This window comes from Ambystoma mexicanum, chromosome 7p (genome assembly GCF_040938575.1).
Source record: "Ambystoma mexicanum isolate Mex_15411 chromosome 7p, UKY_AmexF1_1, whole genome shotgun sequence".
NCBI classification, from domain to species: Eukaryota; Metazoa; Chordata; class Amphibia; order Caudata; family Ambystomatidae; genus Ambystoma; species Ambystoma mexicanum.
Genome location: NC_090939.1, coordinates 770,612,797 through 770,630,877, shown reverse-complemented (window position 1 = coordinate 770,630,877; position 18,081 = coordinate 770,612,797). Strand labels below are relative to the sequence as shown.

General features: G+C 43.1%; 2 protein-coding genes across 6 annotated transcripts in view; one reads left to right on the top strand and one right to left on the bottom strand.

The window, feature by feature from the left end:
• The window catches only part of LOC138526307 (parapinopsin-like), a 2,832,341-nt gene extending 2,825,541 nt beyond the window's left edge, over positions 1-6,800 (top strand). The window contains exon 6 of the mRNA XM_069636896.1: positions 795-6,800. Within this exon, the coding sequence (XP_069492997.1) occupies positions 795-1,040 (246 nt within the window). The 3' untranslated portion in view covers positions 1,041-6,800. The remainder of the gene's footprint in view (positions 1-794) is intronic.
• ST6GAL2 (ST6 beta-galactoside alpha-2,6-sialyltransferase 2) overlaps positions 1-18,081 on the bottom strand; it is a 156,357-nt gene that overhangs the window by 18,144 nt on the left and 120,132 nt on the right. The gene's annotated exons all lie outside the window — the stretch shown is intronic.

Here is an 18,081-nt window from a genome sequence, read left to right as displayed (position 1 = left end):
TGCCACATTGTATCACTGCACTACACAATATATTGAAACTACATGTTTTATGGTGTCTGCTTGCTCAGTACGGTAATACGTGGTCCTGTACTTAGTTTAGGTAAGGGTGTGGTCTCGGAAGAACAGTGTCATGCTTCCGGGAATCTACATATTCTTTCAACTTTGAAACAGTTGCTTCAGAGCCTCATTCTAAAATGGCTGCGCACAGATGTCGATCTTTGCATATATTTTATGGGCGAGGGAAGGTAATTTACATTTAGGCTGTTGCTATTCGTCAAGATGCCAGTCAGGATTAATACAATGTTTTAAAAGAGAAATGATGCACTCTTCCAAGGCTTTCTCTAGCACATGATAAAACAATTGTGGTAGAACCACCTCTCTTAATTGCATTAGCTAAACCAGGGGTGACAACACTGCTCTTTTGTAGCTGCATACAGGTCATATCATCAGAATATCCAATATTAGAATTCATTAATCATGTACAACATATGGATCCTTCTAACACACATACAGAGGGCGAATTGCTGGTTAATCGGATGTGCCTGGGGCTCAGGAAAACAGTTGTACAACCCTGAGCTAGAGCATACCCTTCTGCGTCTAATGGTGTGGACATGCTAGGCTAACAAGGTCATCACTTATGGAAGAAACAGATTGATGATTGAAATCTAGCAACACATAGGATCTTTTCGAGTTTGAGAATAGCCTACAAAGAAAGCAACTATGCATGCACCTGTTTCTTGTGAATGTGGATTACTGTTAAGATCATAACATTCTGCGTTTCCTCTTTTTTTCAGTTCTACAAATGCTTTCTTCTCCTTTTCCACTGCGGAGCTGAACTAACGGTTGATGCGGAATCCATGTGCCACTCCAAAGTTACAGTAATTCACCTCAATCAGAAAAGTAAAAGAAAAACGCTGCAGGCTGATCAAGTCCAGCCTGCAAATCATGAAAAAATGCTTTGCCTCCCGAGCCCAGACTTAAGCAAGGATCCGACGTCGGAAAACATGCTTTCCTCCTCAAAGAAGAATTTCATCTCTTGAAGAAAGGCAACATTTTGATCTGCTCATCGTTAAATGTTACGACTAGAACTAACATCTAACAAGGAAACTTTTTTTGTTGTTGAAAGAAAAGGAGTTATTTTAAACATCTAAAAGAATACATAAAAATGCTTTTGTCTTGAAGCTATGATCTATTCATATGAACCAAAGAGTCCCAGCTCCTCCATTTATTAATGAAACAAAGCATGTATGAATTTGCTTCACACGTGTTAATGCACACTTTCCGTCGTATGTTCTGCTTCCATTTGTGTCAACATTGGCCCGTCAGTGGCTTCTGAAAGAGGACATGTTAACAACAAAAACTTGGAACATTACTATTTACAGGAATATGTAAGTAACAGCAATCTGTTGCAGGGTGTATGAATCCGGTTTGTAGTGATCATGAAAATAGTGAATATTTAACCGCAGAAGTACATCAACTAATTTACAGATTGCAAGCTTGATGGTATAGAAAATCCAGTAAATAGCTAGATATGGTGAACATAGCCAATGGAAATTAAACATACAGCTTGATGGTCACAAGTTATCCAGTTAGGTGCCACCAACATTTGCAATATTAACAGCAGCTATTTTAACTAAGATTCAGAGGCATTGAGCACTGTACCGAAACCAGTCTAAATCGATCAAAGAAAACTGTCACCATTTAGTAGGAAACGAAATTGACCAGGTTTCATAGTGGTTTGTAGTAAGTTAGGGGGTCTCTGTGTCCATGTGTAATCAAGTCGATCATGTAATCCGTAATTGAAACTGGAGAATTGTGGGTTTGTGCACTGCCTTATTATTCCATGTGTACTGGCGCTAGGCCTTCTTTGAATGGGGTGGATTGTAGGTCAATATGCCCCACCTGTGGAATGATTATGGCAAAAATTGAGCAATGTCCAATTTAGGTTTGCAGTGAATTTGAATTTTCTTCCAATTAGAAGTGGCAGTCATCGCCAGTTTTATGGAGGCCTCAGGTCTCGGGTAGGGAGATGGCAGCTGCCAGTCACAATGCAAAGCATGCCCATGAACCAATTCACCACCTTGGCCATTGGCATGCTATTACGTCACCACTGATGAACTTATATGCATCTAATGATCAAAGTACTCCAGATCCGCGCACCCCATGCCACACTTGCACTTTTCCTCCCCCAGGTGTACCTCTTTCTCCTAGAGGTGCACTTGCCCTTCTCATGTTGTAGATAAAATTTAGGATACAAATGTCTACCGTCGTTATCTGCCTCCTAACGTCTGCGTGATTCTTCACCAGTCTGCATAGCACCTGGTGTGATTTATAGTCTTGGCATTGAAAAATTTACAAAGAAAAAGTAAAATGCATCAAACGTTTTCCAATGATATTCTTTCCATCGAATGCATTTTTTTGTATTTTTGTTGTTGGGGGGAACCCCCCCAACCCCCTGTTTTTTTGTACCCTTAAAAACACACCCCAAACAAAATGTTCCCTGTACCCCACACATATATGCATTCAATGGAAATATTTTCATTGGAAAACCTTCGATGGAAAAAGTTTTGTGGGAAACCTTCGATGGAAAGCCTGGATACCAACCTGCTGATGTCAGACCATCAGTCTGGTGTCAGACCATCAGTTTGTCAACAAAAGACTGGTTGGGGAAAGCGATTTTATGCAATCAGTTTTCTCAGTTACTTCTATCTGAAGCTGTATGGGTCACTCATACTACAGCCGACACTTGATGCTCACTGCTTGCCAAAATATTACCACTGGCCCGTGGTCCATGCAATAAACAGGAGCACAGATAGCAACCGGCCATACTGCAATAGTCAGGTGACAGGACGCACCAAACAAATAGAGGATGCTTGAAGAAGATACGACCATGCTCAATGTAGTCTAGCAAGTGTCCCTTCCAGTTCCATCACTTTACAAAGAGCTATGCTGGCAAGCTGCATTTAAGTGGATACGCTGACCCTGGCATGCATGAAGATACAGTCCTCCTAAGCAGTAGGACCGTGAATGCTGCTGAAAGTATAGGCTCAGACACAGCACTACAGTTTTCTCTTGGGCAGTTAATATGTCCAATTTGCTAGAACTTTAAGGAGTCAAAACTGGAATGTTGGCCTTTAGTAATGAATAGCTATTTAGCTTTTAAGTTGCTACTTTCACGTGGACATTGTTAAGCCCCCGAAAACATCATATCTTAAAGCTACCACAAAAACACAGCACCACAGGCAAGTGCAAATCAATCTAGATGAGATCACTTTATAATCATAGGTGATATTAGTATGACACAGGCTTAGAGACCGGTAAACTCCTTCTCCCTATGTAGTGTTATTCAGTATAAATTCTAGCCTCACCAAGTTTACCATCAGTATTCTAGGAAGCTGCACAGAAGTAGGATTAGAATCAGCATTGACTGAAATACACCCCAACCCCACAACCGCACATACGACTACCACTCACACAACCCAAGGAACATACACAGTTGATCATTTTTACTGAAAGGAGCCGTGTGTACACGAAGAGAACAGGATTCATACCTTGCAACACACATGATGTGGTCTCACATTTCCTTCTTGAGCTTGACTTTTCCTGGGGTCGATTGAGAAAATGATGCTGCGCGCCCCACACAAGAGACACCGACTAGCTTCACTGTGTTTGTTGGATACATATTTCAATAGAAATTGTGCACCCAACTTCATGCTTGCAAATGCACGCGCGCCTATGCAAAAGAAGTGTTAAACAAAACAGTATGCATTTCACGGTTTCACAATGAATGGTGTATGTTTAGATGTGCTTTTTATATTGTGTGATGAATTAATGTGGTCATAGAGACGTTTGATATAAAGAGCCTCACCTTGTGTAAACGTGCTTCATTCAATAAAAATCAATCTCATATATATATATATAATAAGGATGGACAATCGTTAAGCCTTGATCTGGTATAGATTCTACTAAAAGGCGTAAAAATGCCAAGAGCTCACCATAAAACAAATGTATGTTTTGCACTAAAGGTTTGATTTCATCAATTCAAAATCTAATATTTTATTATTGCCGATTTATACAACGCTTTATGCCAGAATCCTCCTGCTTCTAAGAACTGGACCGCAGATCAAACCCCTATTGCACAGCATTATCCTGTTCCCCAGGCACGTCTGTTGCCCCCGAGCTACTGCTATTGCACAGGTTGAACTGTTTGAAGAGCACACTTTGAATCATATTGCAAGGAAAACCACAGGACAGCAATTACCAGGACCAAAACCTGCTTTGATTTATTCTGGGGAGTTTCAATTAAATTATGAAGGGAATAGCATGAATAAGTATTACAGACCTCTAGCTAAGTTTTCACAATGCTTACAAAACCAAATGGGTAGCTAGACTTTCATTCTGGTCAAAAATCAAAACATTTGAGCATGCTCGTGCAGTCTTTTCTCTATGCCTATGTTCCTTTCGTCGGTTTAGTTTGTGATCATTTTAGATCAGATTCTGGGAGCTCCAAGTGTGATCTACAATAGCCATATCCACTGCGTCCATGGTATTGCCCGCCAACACAGCAAATCTAAACCACACGTCTCTGCATAGACGATCGTCATACTGAAAAATGGTGTGAATCGAACCTTTTAAGTCATCACTTCGTTTTCATTTTATGCACTTGTTTTGCACTACCTTTTGACTTTTCTAATGATTAGATTTTTGCTACTTATGAGATCTCGCAATAAGACAAATTTTTATAGTAAGATATTACAGGAACGCTATGCAACAGGTGAGCGGAATGTTGCATACTAGCTTCAGCATCGCCCAAGCAGATGCCTTGATTATTCAACATCTTCCTCTTCCTTAACTCATGGCCAATATTCTAGGGTTCGACGCAACATAGTTCGGTGAACCCTATACCAGATGAGCAGCCGGCACCTCTGGTATCCAAATCCATTTACACCCATGACGAAGCAGTTTCCTCTGAGCATTCCAATAAACTACGATCGAGATCCCATCCATATGGAACAATGGAAAACGAGTGATCCCAAATCTATTTTGTAAATTACCTAGCACCCTACTCGCTCGACTTCAGTGAAGTTCACTGGTTCAACATGAATTCCCTATGAAGCGCAGAGGAACGGTCAATCTGCACACGCATAAATGTCACATTTGCACACATGTGGGCTCAGGGGGGGGGAGAGAGGGTGTGTTTGGGAACCAAGATGTGCTCTACTTTATGTTAAACAAATGTAATCTACATCCATGTTTCAAAGGCGCACTGGAGCACATCCCGAGTCCAGTATGCCCAAGGATTTTCCCTCTAATATGCTGAGCAAAAGCTCATCTACATCTGGGCATGTTTGACCACAGAGTCCATGAGCCAACTAATTCTGCACAACCTTTCAAGAACTGAAAACTGCCTTCACTGGAAATTGCTCATCACCAGAGGTTTTATTTTCTCATCCGAATCAGCTTTCCTTGTGATCCACTGCAAAGGACAACCCATGCACAGCTGCTGCCACAATCACAGACCCTCTGACTTCGCCACTCACAATTTTCAACTTTTCGACTAAGTGTTTCTAGCATACTCCCGCTTTCCCCATACTGGAGTAAAACTAAGAATGAACTATGGGTTCAACAGCAGTCACTTATTTCCTAAAATCGAGCTCTCCAAAAATAGTGCCAAAATGTCAATTCACAAGAATAATGCAAACGCAATCCTTTAACACTAAATACAAACAGTGGTCTATTGCTTCGGAACAGGAACAGTTGCGCGACGTGGACCGTTGCACCATTTAAATCAGGAGTATGGGGAACATCAGCAGAGGCTGGCGTAGCGTTGCTCCTACTTGTATTTACTCCGGCAGATTTAGTCATGGTATCCAGCATCAGCAGAAGCATGCACAAGCGAACGCAGGCCCAGGCACACTCATTGTGCATTGATGGAGTGGACAGGTTCAGATAGGCTCAAGCGTGATCAATTAACAAATTACAAGTTCATCGATATACCACAAAATCTTCCAGATCCATATCCAACACTACCTCCAAAAAACATTGAAATGGACCATTCACCATCTTTAAATGAAGGAATGCCAACCACGAACATGCTGTCCATAAACAGTCCTTGGTGAAGGAAACACCAGCTACAAAAGTCATTAAGATTAGAATAACTTTTTAAACAGAAGCAGTCATGATACTTCAACGTTTGGAGTATATCCAAGCATACAGAGATTCAACAGATTCGGTATATATGTTAAAGCATTGCCTACAGGCACCGGGGCTATAGCTACAAGAGCGACATTTTAGCCTATGCTCGCATCAAATAAATTATGAGTCCATTAAAATCTAGTTTGCAGTATTCTTGTATTTCAAGTGACTGGTTTTATTTTTAAGTCTGAATTTCTGATGGCTGTGCTACTAAGTCTGCAGGTTTTAAAACTGAAGGAGTACAGCCTATACAACACTTTACCAACCCACCTGCCTTTATATTTCTAGTATGTGTATTTTAGTTATGTATCACATGGTGTAAGTGAACCAAGCTCAATGCAACCACACCACACTTGGATCCCATTTGGACACAAGTATATTGCAAGTAGGATGTGTGTACTTTTACCTTGAGTGCTGTAACACATAGACCAACAATAATGTCAAAGGCATGTGGCGAGAAACCTCAACTGCAATTGGCTGCATCCCACTGTACGTTTGCATTGTCTGAGCCGCTCGTTGCTGAATATCGCGAGCAACAATTGTACAAGATAATTTCAATCAATAAACATTGGTTGTCATCAAATAAAAATGTATGTGTTTTAAGATATGAATTGTATTTCTTTCGCAGGGAATTTCCACACTCAAATAGACTGAACCGTACAAAAATGTCAACCTGAAAACTGCGACGGCCGAACATGCTGAATTTTTTTTTATACCCCACTTGCACCACATATATATGTGGGGGGGTATGGGAAATTAAAGTAATATGGGGGCTGCGGGGGTCTCCCCCCGCATATCTAAGTGGTGCAAAGAGGGTTTAATAAAAAAAGAAAAGTCGGCATTTTTGGCCGTCACAATTATATGTGGTCTCAGTGATAACATAGATCCAAATAGACCACAAATGCCACAGTCCATGCAAGTTAAACTAACGAGTTGCATGTTATGTACGACTAAGTGCACACACACGTTGTTTCACTGCGAGCAATAAGAAACCCAGAGGAGCATGTACATGGTAAATGTAGCATACATGTGCCCTCTGACATGTGCGGCTCAGCTGCACTACTTGACTGGACATCCCAAAATAACACCATGTATTAAATTAAGGTTTTCTTTCATGCACCTGGATTTAAACTTTTGTTCCATGTTAAGGAATTGTAGAATTCGGCCATAGGTCGTTATTATTCACCAACAATATGAGATTACACTTGGTGGAGAAAGAGCAAATCCACATAACCTGCTCTGTCGCATAGTGCCCGCCCAAGAGTCGCTAATATTAGCTCAAGGTGTCTTCTTCGAGGAGAAACGACAACTTGGCAGGTGCTGCCCAGAACGAACCGTCCAGCAAACACAATGTTAGACAGTCCTCCTCTGAGCAAGAGTACCAACAGCAACCGCAGGCATGCGTCTCTAGCTCGTCCGTCGTCATCTCCGATTGTGCTCCGAGGCCAGGAGTCTTTAGGTACAGAGCAAAATGGTCAGGTCTGGAATGCCCGTACCAATTTAGGGCGAACTGCAACTCAAGAGTTTTATATTTTTCCAAAAATGAGTGGGTGTCATCCCACAGGAGGGTCATTTGGAAGGGTATGCACTCAGCAGAGGGGCTCCCACATAGTTTGGATGAGTTTGGGATGCTTGGTAATTCACCTTAAGTAAGTATGGGTAATCCAGACCTGGACCGCCTCGCTCGCCATGGGTTTCAGGCGTACGCTTGTTCGCAGGTGAATTGCCTGCCACTCTGGTGCTGGACTGTTCTTCTGGCTGGGACTATAGGGTCTAGTCAATGAAACCGGAAGTTAACGGGAACAAGCCTGCTCTGCTTGGCGTCAGAACTATTCTATGATTGGACAAAGAAGCACACTGCGTTCTGGTCTTTATTCTTAGTTTGGTAACATACTTCATACATTGGATGCAATACTTTTTGGTACAATTGCCGGATCAAGCTTCTAAAATCAAGATTACACTTTGCTCAGTTATTTTATCCAGTGTGCAAAACACTATACAAAAAGGAAATGCAACACTTCCCTTCAAAGCAAAAATTGCATTTTATTCTGGCATATGCAGCAGTTGACTTCCATGCTTAGCAGAATAATGCATGCCCCGAGTTCTGCAGAGCAAATGCAGCCCGCTCAGACAACCTGCAGGATCTTCCTTTTCAGTGAACTATTCTTGGGGTTTGCAGGAACATCTGAAGCATTGGCACGGAGCCATCACATGTGGTTATTACATTTGTATTTCAAGTACACAACGGCAAAATGTAGCAAAAGTGGTGTAAGTTTCTAAAATGCCTGGCTAGGACCAGCCTTCGCACTCCTCTTGTAGCAAACAGGACTTTTAATACAGAGTGGCAATTATTATTGCCCTGATTTTTCCATCAGGTTACTGAGCACCTGGGATTTAAGTAAATTCCGTCTTCCTGATTACAGAGTCACACACAAGAAGTACTGCGGGTGGCAAATGAACCGCCCTTTGCGATCACAAATACACCAGCCAGCTTTCCCCGAGGTATTGCGACTCTAGATTGTTGCCGCCCGTATGGTATTACCACCAGTTAATGCCACAGACGGAAATTCCTGCCACTGGCAAAAATACCAGAGCCAGGAATTACATATGGTTCTGTATGTCTAGCAGTTAATAGAATGCTGCGTGGAGCAGAACTTTTCCCCTGGGGGTAAAAACCATAGTCGCCCATAACACATTGATTTTAGAGTCAAGCATAGCCACTTGCAGCAGTAACTGAGCTGATGCTGCGTTTACCACCATTTTCAGTGGGCTTTTTGTGTCTCTAATGGGTGGTGAAGCATTTATGCACAAGTGGTAATTTAACCTCTGGTAGTTATTGGAGTTTTCCTTAAGTAATAGCCAGTATTGTACTCACTGCGCTACTTAGCACTCAGTCGGGGGTAATATTTCAGTGATAGGGTACTAGTCTAAAAAGTCTCCTAGAGCTCAAATGCCTTCGCCTTCCGGGGGAATTAGAAAAAAATATATATATATATACACATGAAGAGGTGCATTACTATTTTCTTCGTTTTCCCTGAAGAAGGTTTCCATACCCATCAGCCACCCTGACATGCAGAAAGCCACCTGTTGTACAGATTTATGAGCATTGCCTAAGCCGGTGTATTATTGTCCTCTCCCTAGGGTGACCAAACGTCCGGGTTTTCCCGGGACAGTCTGGGGAAATCACCCGACGTCCCAGGAGTTTTTTCACTTTATAAACCCCGTCAGGGTTTTGACTAGGGACCTTTCTTGCATTTTTTTTTTTTTTGTCGGGACCCGATTTCGGAAACCCGTAATCGGGTCCCGCGTAACTTTTCCTGTGCGAATGGGGGCGTGAAATGCTTTTCACGCCCCCTTCCCCTCCCCGGCGCTCTCCTCTAATGAGAGGAGTGTGCCTGTTAGCACACCCCCTCCCCGACTCCCGCAACGGGCTGCCAAACAGAGGTAGGACAAAAGTAGTATGTGTATTTTCGTTAGTCCTACTTCTATTTCCATGGCCCGTCCGTTTTTTTTTTTTTATAGAAAATCTGGTCACCCTAACTCTCCCCAGAATCTTTCTCGGTTCATATTGGACAATAAGTTATGTGTTTTTTTTGCATATTTTAAAGTGTTTTCAATCGATGCGTTAATTGTACAGATCCTGTGCCCTTTAAAAATGCGACAAAATCTGGGAACTTGCTCCACAACCCCTTGTAACCGAACCCAGCTACTGACGTCACTTCTCCATTTCTTAACCCAGGGAATCCTTCGCATTTGGACTCACCATCCATCTACCAGAACAGAGGAGGTCAACTCGCTGGGCAACGGTTCCCATCATGCATCGCTTTCAGCAGATATTGCTTCTCTGCTCAAGTGGCTTCTCTTCCAAACACGCAGATGAAGCTGATCTCACGGGCCTTTGCATTGCTTGCCGGCTTCCGATTCCCAGTAAATGACGTTCACTCTGGTATTAGACGTGCTATGATGTTATCTTTCTAACTACCGATGTTAACATCTGGAAATGTGTGCATGTATTATTTCTGAACACCTGGAAACCCACCCTGCGCAGCCACCAAATAAACTCCGTTGAAGAGAAGGACAAGAGCACTAACCACATGACTCATTACACGGGAAACGTCTTTGTCAACAGCTTGAAGTTCAGAAACTCTGCAATAGCCGAACACCAAATTGGTGTGTGCACATTAAACTTCGCGTCATGTTTTAGCAAACACTGCCTTGTGTAATCCCCTTCCCACCTCTCCGAATACCAGTGCTTAACCACTGTACCAGTGGTGGGGCAGATCTTGCCAGCAGACCTGAAAATGCTTTTACTATTCCGATTTGGAAACAGTATTTCTACTGTCATTTTTTCGTAACAGATACATTGCATCACTGGCAAAATCAACACAGATCTATTGTTTTACTACAAAACACAGAGGCTGCCAGAGGATACACGAGGAACATTTAAACATTGTTAGTAGGACAGTTGGGAAAACCTGCACCCATAGGTCAGCATGGGGGCATGGTTTAATAAAAAAAAAGGACCATGGAAAATGGTGCACTTTTTTTTTTTAGGGCACACATCTTCAAATTGCTACAATTGTGTATCCCTGATCGATACTTTATTTTTTAGAACAGAATCTTCACTCTATTAGAGTGAACACCTCCTCTCCAATATCATTACGACAGATCATGAAGCTAGATCAGGCGGAGGCCTAGCAGTGAGCGATGCTTCAAGAAAAAAAAATGCTAAATACGGGACCCTCACTCCCTAGCACAGGGATTTGGCAAGATGTGTTGAGGCCCACGCAAAATATTTGGTGAGGACCGATTACAATTTTTTGCACTTGGCCAGCGGCGGCACTTCCGCGAACAGGAGATGCAAAAATTCTCGCCTTGATTTTGTGCGGAAGAACCCAAATATGGTTTATTACTACAACAGTAAATCAACTACAGCAACATTAGATATCTCTACTGAAGAAAGGTTTATGCCAGACTAACTTCTGTGTCACAGGCATCAATATATATATATATATAACGGCATGTGGTGCGTGACGGCACCCTGTGCATTAATACACACATCCTACACATTGACAGATTTTGTACAGTGGAGGTTGGTGAATTTCTGAACTGAAGAAGCTTAAATGTTTGCGCAAATTATGCAGGATTGACAGAGCACAGTGAGGGAGCCCAAACCACACAAGAGTTGCTTGAGGGGCTTTCTCACTCCCAAGAAAATGTGTGAAACATTCAGTTAAAATGATGCAGTTTACAGCACTTACTTTGCAAAATTGGGTAGACATCCATACAGTTTGCAATTGGTTTTGTATGAAAGCACATGGAAAAACCCAATAGTTGCAAGTCACCAACCATGCCCAGGAATATTTTCCAATAAATGTCATGCCGCCTTTCACACAACAAATGCTAGATAAACAATATATTCATGCTGGTTCTTCCCTTGTATGCCCATGTACGCTGCACCAATATATGCCATTACCACCATATACGGAGTCCCAACCAGTAAAAAATGCCATGCCACAGAAAGTATGCCCTGCCAGATTGTACACATATGTGTTATTACTGGCTGGACTGGCCTAAATTAATGTGGTCCAGTTTAGCCATTGTTTGCTTTACCCTTGATGCATGGTCCTGTGCATCAACGGTAAAGCAAAACAAGGATTGGCAATGCAAACAATTTGGGCTTTTATGTAGGCGTGGGAAAGGCACTGATGTATTTGTATTAACTGGCCATTAATTGCAGCAGGTGCAAAATGCATCTAATAGCAGTGCCTGGCAAATGCCTAATACTTGCACACAAGCAAAAACTGGACTTGAGTTAAAGACACGCATGGTGCATTTAAATCGAGTGGCTGAAGACAGACCTGGCAAAGACATTTTTATTACATTATTGCCATGTTTACAACTCCAATTAACAATCACAGGCACTTTCAGGGCAAAGTTTGATAAGGCTTGGTTAAACCTACCAAGAGTTCCAATGAGGTTTGTTTTGGGGGGTGGGGGTGGGTATGGGCACTGGGTGAGAATTGCCATAGGGATTATAGGGATTAGCATGGCCATGAGAAGTCAATGGGAGGGCAAATAAACAAGCACCTACAAGCTTTGTGTCCCTACTCATGTTTTATTTAAAAATTATTTTATTTGCATTTTAAAGCGCTCACACAGCCCAGCGGCTTCGAGGACGCGTTACAGGAATATGATTTACTTGTGCATTTATAATGCGCTTAATACCCATAGGTTTCGAAGTGCGGACCCAGGGATTGAACCTGTGTTGCTTCGTGTCGTCTTGTTTCCAAGGCGGGCACATTGCAGGTGAGTTATCCTCCTGGGACATATGCCATTTCTCCCTAACAGTATTACTCCATGGATCTCAGATCCAGCTCCACAATCCAGGGAAACCTATGTGCATTATATGTTTATTTTAAAATGCTGTGGTGTGTTTTTTTTTTTTTAAACTATGTTGGGCAGGGATTAGAACCGTGGTCGCTAGGTTCCAAAGTGAGCGACTTCCCGAAAAGACCAGTTGAGGGTCTGAGCACGAGCCCTATGAAATCCATTGTCAATAATGCACTGTTCTGGAAATATTGATGTGCATTTTTTAGGTTTGAAAGTGGTTCAGATTTTATAGTTTGCCAACAGGATAAATCCTCTGAGGGGGGGAAAAGTCAAATGTTCACGTGGTGACTAAAATACCTGCCCTACACCCTCTTAATCCTCCTGTTGCTGGACCCAGCACCTTTGACTGCGCTAGGTGGAATGGCCCAGTAAAACATAGTCAATTTCCACCGCTGTCTGTTTGCTAAAGCAACAGTTCTTCCTTATTGTTGACACAGCTAATAACCCCAAGCAAAAAGAAGGCCATGCAGTGGTCCCATACCATTGAGCAGATCGGGCTCCCCTCCTGAAATGTTGGACTGTTGACTAGACATGGAAGCATGTGGCTGCATGGACGGCTCCAGCAGCATCAAACTTGCAGAGGCCAAAATCCTATCCATGTGATATCAAAAGACTCACTTTGATAAAGCCAAAGTCTTAACTTCTGGTCTCAGTTTTTAGATGACGCAACTCTCCAGATATTAGCATAGCATTATGAATGTACGCAGCCTCTGAATTGGGGTGAAAGGTATGACTAGTGGTGAAAGGGAAGGTGAAACAGCTATTAAGCTTCATAGCTGGGCTCAGGTAAATTGGAGGGAAGTGGGAGCAGTGCTAGCTGAAGATGTGCCAGGGCTGGTGGGGGCCCCCATTTCCTTTTGGTGTTTAGGGGGCACCCCTTCCCTTACAGATTGGAAAAAAAGGCCAGGGCAGCGAGGTGGTTAGAAGCTGCAGATTATCATTAGGTTTGTGTCATAAGAATGCCAACATGGGGGCAGCTGCTTGGGGGCTCATTTCAACTGTAAAAGCTGAACGGCCCACACACAATCCCTTAGTGGGGAGACCGACAGTGCAATGGGTTTATTGGCCCCACTCACCATCTGCTTTCAAAAATGGTTATTCAGCCCAGCCACGCTGACCAGCAGAGCTGTGGCCAGACAGAACAGGACAGAGACATTAAACAATGCCTTGGTATTGCTGCTGACAAAGGCCCCACAATTAAACTCATAAAACATTTCACAGTTAGACCTGCATTCATATGCATACATTTTTAGGTAATTGAAATTAGGATGTGGGGTTAGCACTTGCATGTCAGAGGATTGATTAGAAGCAAAGTGGTGACATGAGACATCTCATATTCACAACGGTACTTGCGTGTGTTTCAGAAATGAAGGAGAGATTTAGCTGCTTGTAACATTGAAGCTTCATCAGAACAGTCTCATTCAAATGTGCAAAGATGTTAAAGTCCCCCACACAAGTTAAGTTTGCTCCTCCCTGACAGCCTCTGAAGTTAGCGCCTCTCCCAACATTTGAAGTGTTAGTCCCTGCCCCCACAGGTTTTCGCCTATGTGCACCTCTGATGACATGCCCCCAACCCTAAATTAAGTTGGCCGCAGGGCTGATAAATTTAGGGGTGGTCGCTGACACACACACACACACAACTCACCCATGCATTCAACTACTACTCCTTGCATGCACCCATGCATAAAACCAAATGCAGCATTGAAGAAAAAAAAAACACCAGCATGCACACATACATTCAACCTACTCCCCTCTGCATTACTGCTGCAAATACCCTGTGGCATTTTCTTGCAGTAACTATAAAATGTAGTTACTGCGGCTAGTTACTTTTGGATTATTCTCGAAGGCCGTGTGAGGAGCAAATGATGCTCAATGGCCATGCCCCAGAAGTTGTTCTGTGGTGCAGAGAGGAATTGCTGTCAGGTGAATGTGGTGGGTGAAGGAGAAAGAAGGAGGCCCATGGGGGTGGTGAGAGAAAAGAGGAGGTAAATGCAAAGACCATATGCATGTAAGAGTACTCCTGAATACCTGAGAGGATTGGACAGCCGTCGGGACTCTAAAAAGGTCAGCATTCACTGTTGATTTTTCCCCAGAAAAACTTTGCATTTCAAGATCCACACATTCCAGTCAAAACAATGTGCAGTTAATGCGCCAAAGGAATTCCTTATCATTGCTGCACGCTCACATTTACCCCAGATGCATGCACACCGGATGAAAGCTTCGTTTCACCTGAGCCAAGTAGGCCTCTGATATACCGTGGTGGGGTTTCCTTCAAATTCCCCGTCTCCTCAGGTTTCTAATCTACTGTGTATTTGCATAAATCAGTTGTAATAAACGGCACCGATAAGTAGTACTCGGGTAGACTGATGATACAAATCATTACGGGCACAAGAGAGGACATGTTCCACTAAAGAGATAGTACATGTCCTCTTTGGGAAACTCACATTTTTGCATAATTTCAAATGTTTAGTATTGCAAGTCTGAAACGAATGAACAAATCTGATCTTAAAGCAAGACGGGCAACATTATCTATTATACAATTGTGTTGTGAATTGCTTATGTTTCAACAAACTTTTTTTTATTAAAAAGGTTAACTTTGACTGTATTCAACAAACCGGGAATGCTTTGTCACTCTGCAGAACTTAACTCTTTATATATTCATGCTGTCCGTCGCTCCTTGCGGGTACCTAGAGGTATACCCGATCCTTCGAATTGATAGAGTCGTAACGATGTGACCCAGAGGTGCATCAGACAGGCCAAAGTTGTCTAGGTTTTTTTATTTAGCTAAATAAATGCGTCAAAGTAAATGACTTGAATGCCAGTGGACATTTTATTTTAGCAAAACGCCCGTTATCAAACGCAGATATGTTGACACGTGTTTCGGTCTCACTTAGGCCTTTTTCAAAATTGGGCTATGCATATGAACCAAATTACATGAAATTAAAGTATTACATCGCCATGATGTCAAACCATGTCAATAGGCAAAATAATAAGTGTCAAATCAAATAAATGAGGTACCGTAAATAACAAAAGTCATAGTAACAGTCAAACCATATAGGGTGCGGCCAGCAGCCATGCGGTGAGGCCGCTTTCTTCTGGAGCTCCACCGCACGATCCTTTTCACTGATAGCCGAAATAGTGCTTCAACCTTGTGCACTGGCCTGTCGGCCGCAGCATAATAGTGCAGAGTTGATTGGGGACCCAGCTGCAGCGGTGTGGTGGGGAAAGAGAAGCTGCAGGAAAGAAGAAACCGGCCTGGTGGTGAAGGGCGTGTAGCTTCTATGGTGGCAACAGAGCTCCGAGAACATTGTAAAGACCAAAGCCTACCTAGGAGCGCTGCCGGCTCACTAGAGGAGCATTGCTGACTGATGGGGAAAGACTGGGTGCAACACTTAGCAGAACCAGAAACTATAGAGATTGTGGAAGATACCCGAGGTGGGGGTTCTGGACCCAGCGGTGGGATGGGTGCGGGTTGCTGTGCACTGTGCGTGGACCGGGAGATTCCCTACGCCCCCCTGCTGGGCGAGCTTCATGCAACACCCAGTGAATCTTACTGGAAACCTGAGAAACCGTTTCGGGTTTACACAACAGTTAGGGGGCAGAGCAACGCACTAAAGCATGTTGAAAAAAGTGCTGCATAACAGTGCAACACCCATCTCCCATAGCAGTCTACGGGGACAGACAAGGGTGAGCAGAAGGGAGACAGGCAAGTAGCGTCATGGAGTCGGAGGTGTGGGGTAATTCCCCCAAACCCTGAACGAAGGTGGTGAGATGTAGGGGCTTACAAAGGGTGTTCATCAGGCAGCCCACTGCAACTTCAGCTTTTTATTAACATCTTTTGATCATAGATCTGAGAAAAATGTGGAAAACGAGCAAGATGCCCACATTTCCCAATGTAACACAGCAATGCCAATGAAAGAACCATGGGCATTCAGAACTGTGCCTTTAGGTTTCCGGATGAAGCTGCTTCGCAATCAGTTGCTGAAATATCCTGTGCCATATTGCTGCCATTTTGACAAAATAATACATGAACAGATTGCCCGATGTGTAATGCCAAAATTCTAAAGATGCTTTACCTGGTTTAATGGACATGATCAATAAAGTACACCTTGCATGCGGCGGCTCAGAGAATCCGGCGGAGTGCTCTCACACCAGATTCCCAGATACATAATGGTGCAGCCGTAAGAACTAGGATTCGGCTGTGAAGATGGTGGCCCAGAACTGATCAGAGCAAATATAACCTACCACTTTAGTCAATATTGTCTTGTATATAAAGTGTTATTCACTTTGAAGAAATTATGCATTTAAATAACATAAACAAGTGGTGCTGTTGCATTTGACTCTAACCTTGAAAATTAAAACAACCTACTATGTATATTTTGCTCCGTTTCCCGTCAGAGATCTTCAATGCATGTAGCGCCATGACAGAATTCCAGTTTTTTAAATTTGTTTTGGCCACAATGAGCGATACAGATCACTTCTATTTCCAGCACCTTCAAGAAGAGGTAGATGAAAATCACTTTACGGATTTCTAAAATCTCAAGCTACAAATAAAAGACTAAATTAGTCTCTTGATTATCAGAAATCGTGACCAGCTGAGATTTCCACCAACCCGGGTGTGGTGCAGATATGGGGCACACAAATGTAGAGTGTGCAGTGTTTACAAATCAGACCAACAGCCTCGTTCTCCTGAATGAGAGAATAACGCGGATTGTAGCCAGCCAAATACTGCATCAGCCCAGATCCAGGATATTCTCAGACCTGCACCCAAACACTTGGACAGAGAGATTTCTTGCATCCATACCCAACCATCATAGAAACGGACACAATCCTCAAAGGTCACAAGCAGGCACAGATACTGTATTCCCTCCATCATGTGCAAAGCCAGAAGTATGAGCAAGGGAGGGGGTGGGGGGTGGAGGAAAATAGCCGATAACCACGCCCACCCATTTCCAGCAGCATCTACAAGGCCCCGCATAATAATAATAATTTAGCATTTATATAGCGCTACAAACCCTCAGGTATCTGAGCGCTGCTTATTATTACCCACGGTGTGTGGTGCTCATTTATCGACCTCGGAAGGATGAAAGGCTGAGTTTGGCCCCGCCGGGATTCGAACCTGCGTTAGCAGGCTCTGCACGGATGTCAAAGCGAGCGCTCTACTCGCTGTGCCACTTGACCGGCTTTGACCATAACCAGTACCCATGAGGATACATATTGACTTGCAAATTGTTGTTGGGAGCCAGATATGAAGTCACACAGATTGCCCCTATAGTGCCAAACCAAAGACAGATGACAATTTTGATGTAATCAGGATCATTATGAATTTGAATAATTAATTATCCATACGCTGGTTCCATTCTGTCCGAAGTGTTGCGCTATCTACAGAAATACTGCTTGTCGATGCACTCCCACCCCAAGAAGAAGCAGAGGCACAGATCAACTGGGTAAATGCCCTTTGCTCCGTTTTTGAGAGCGTGAATGACATACTAG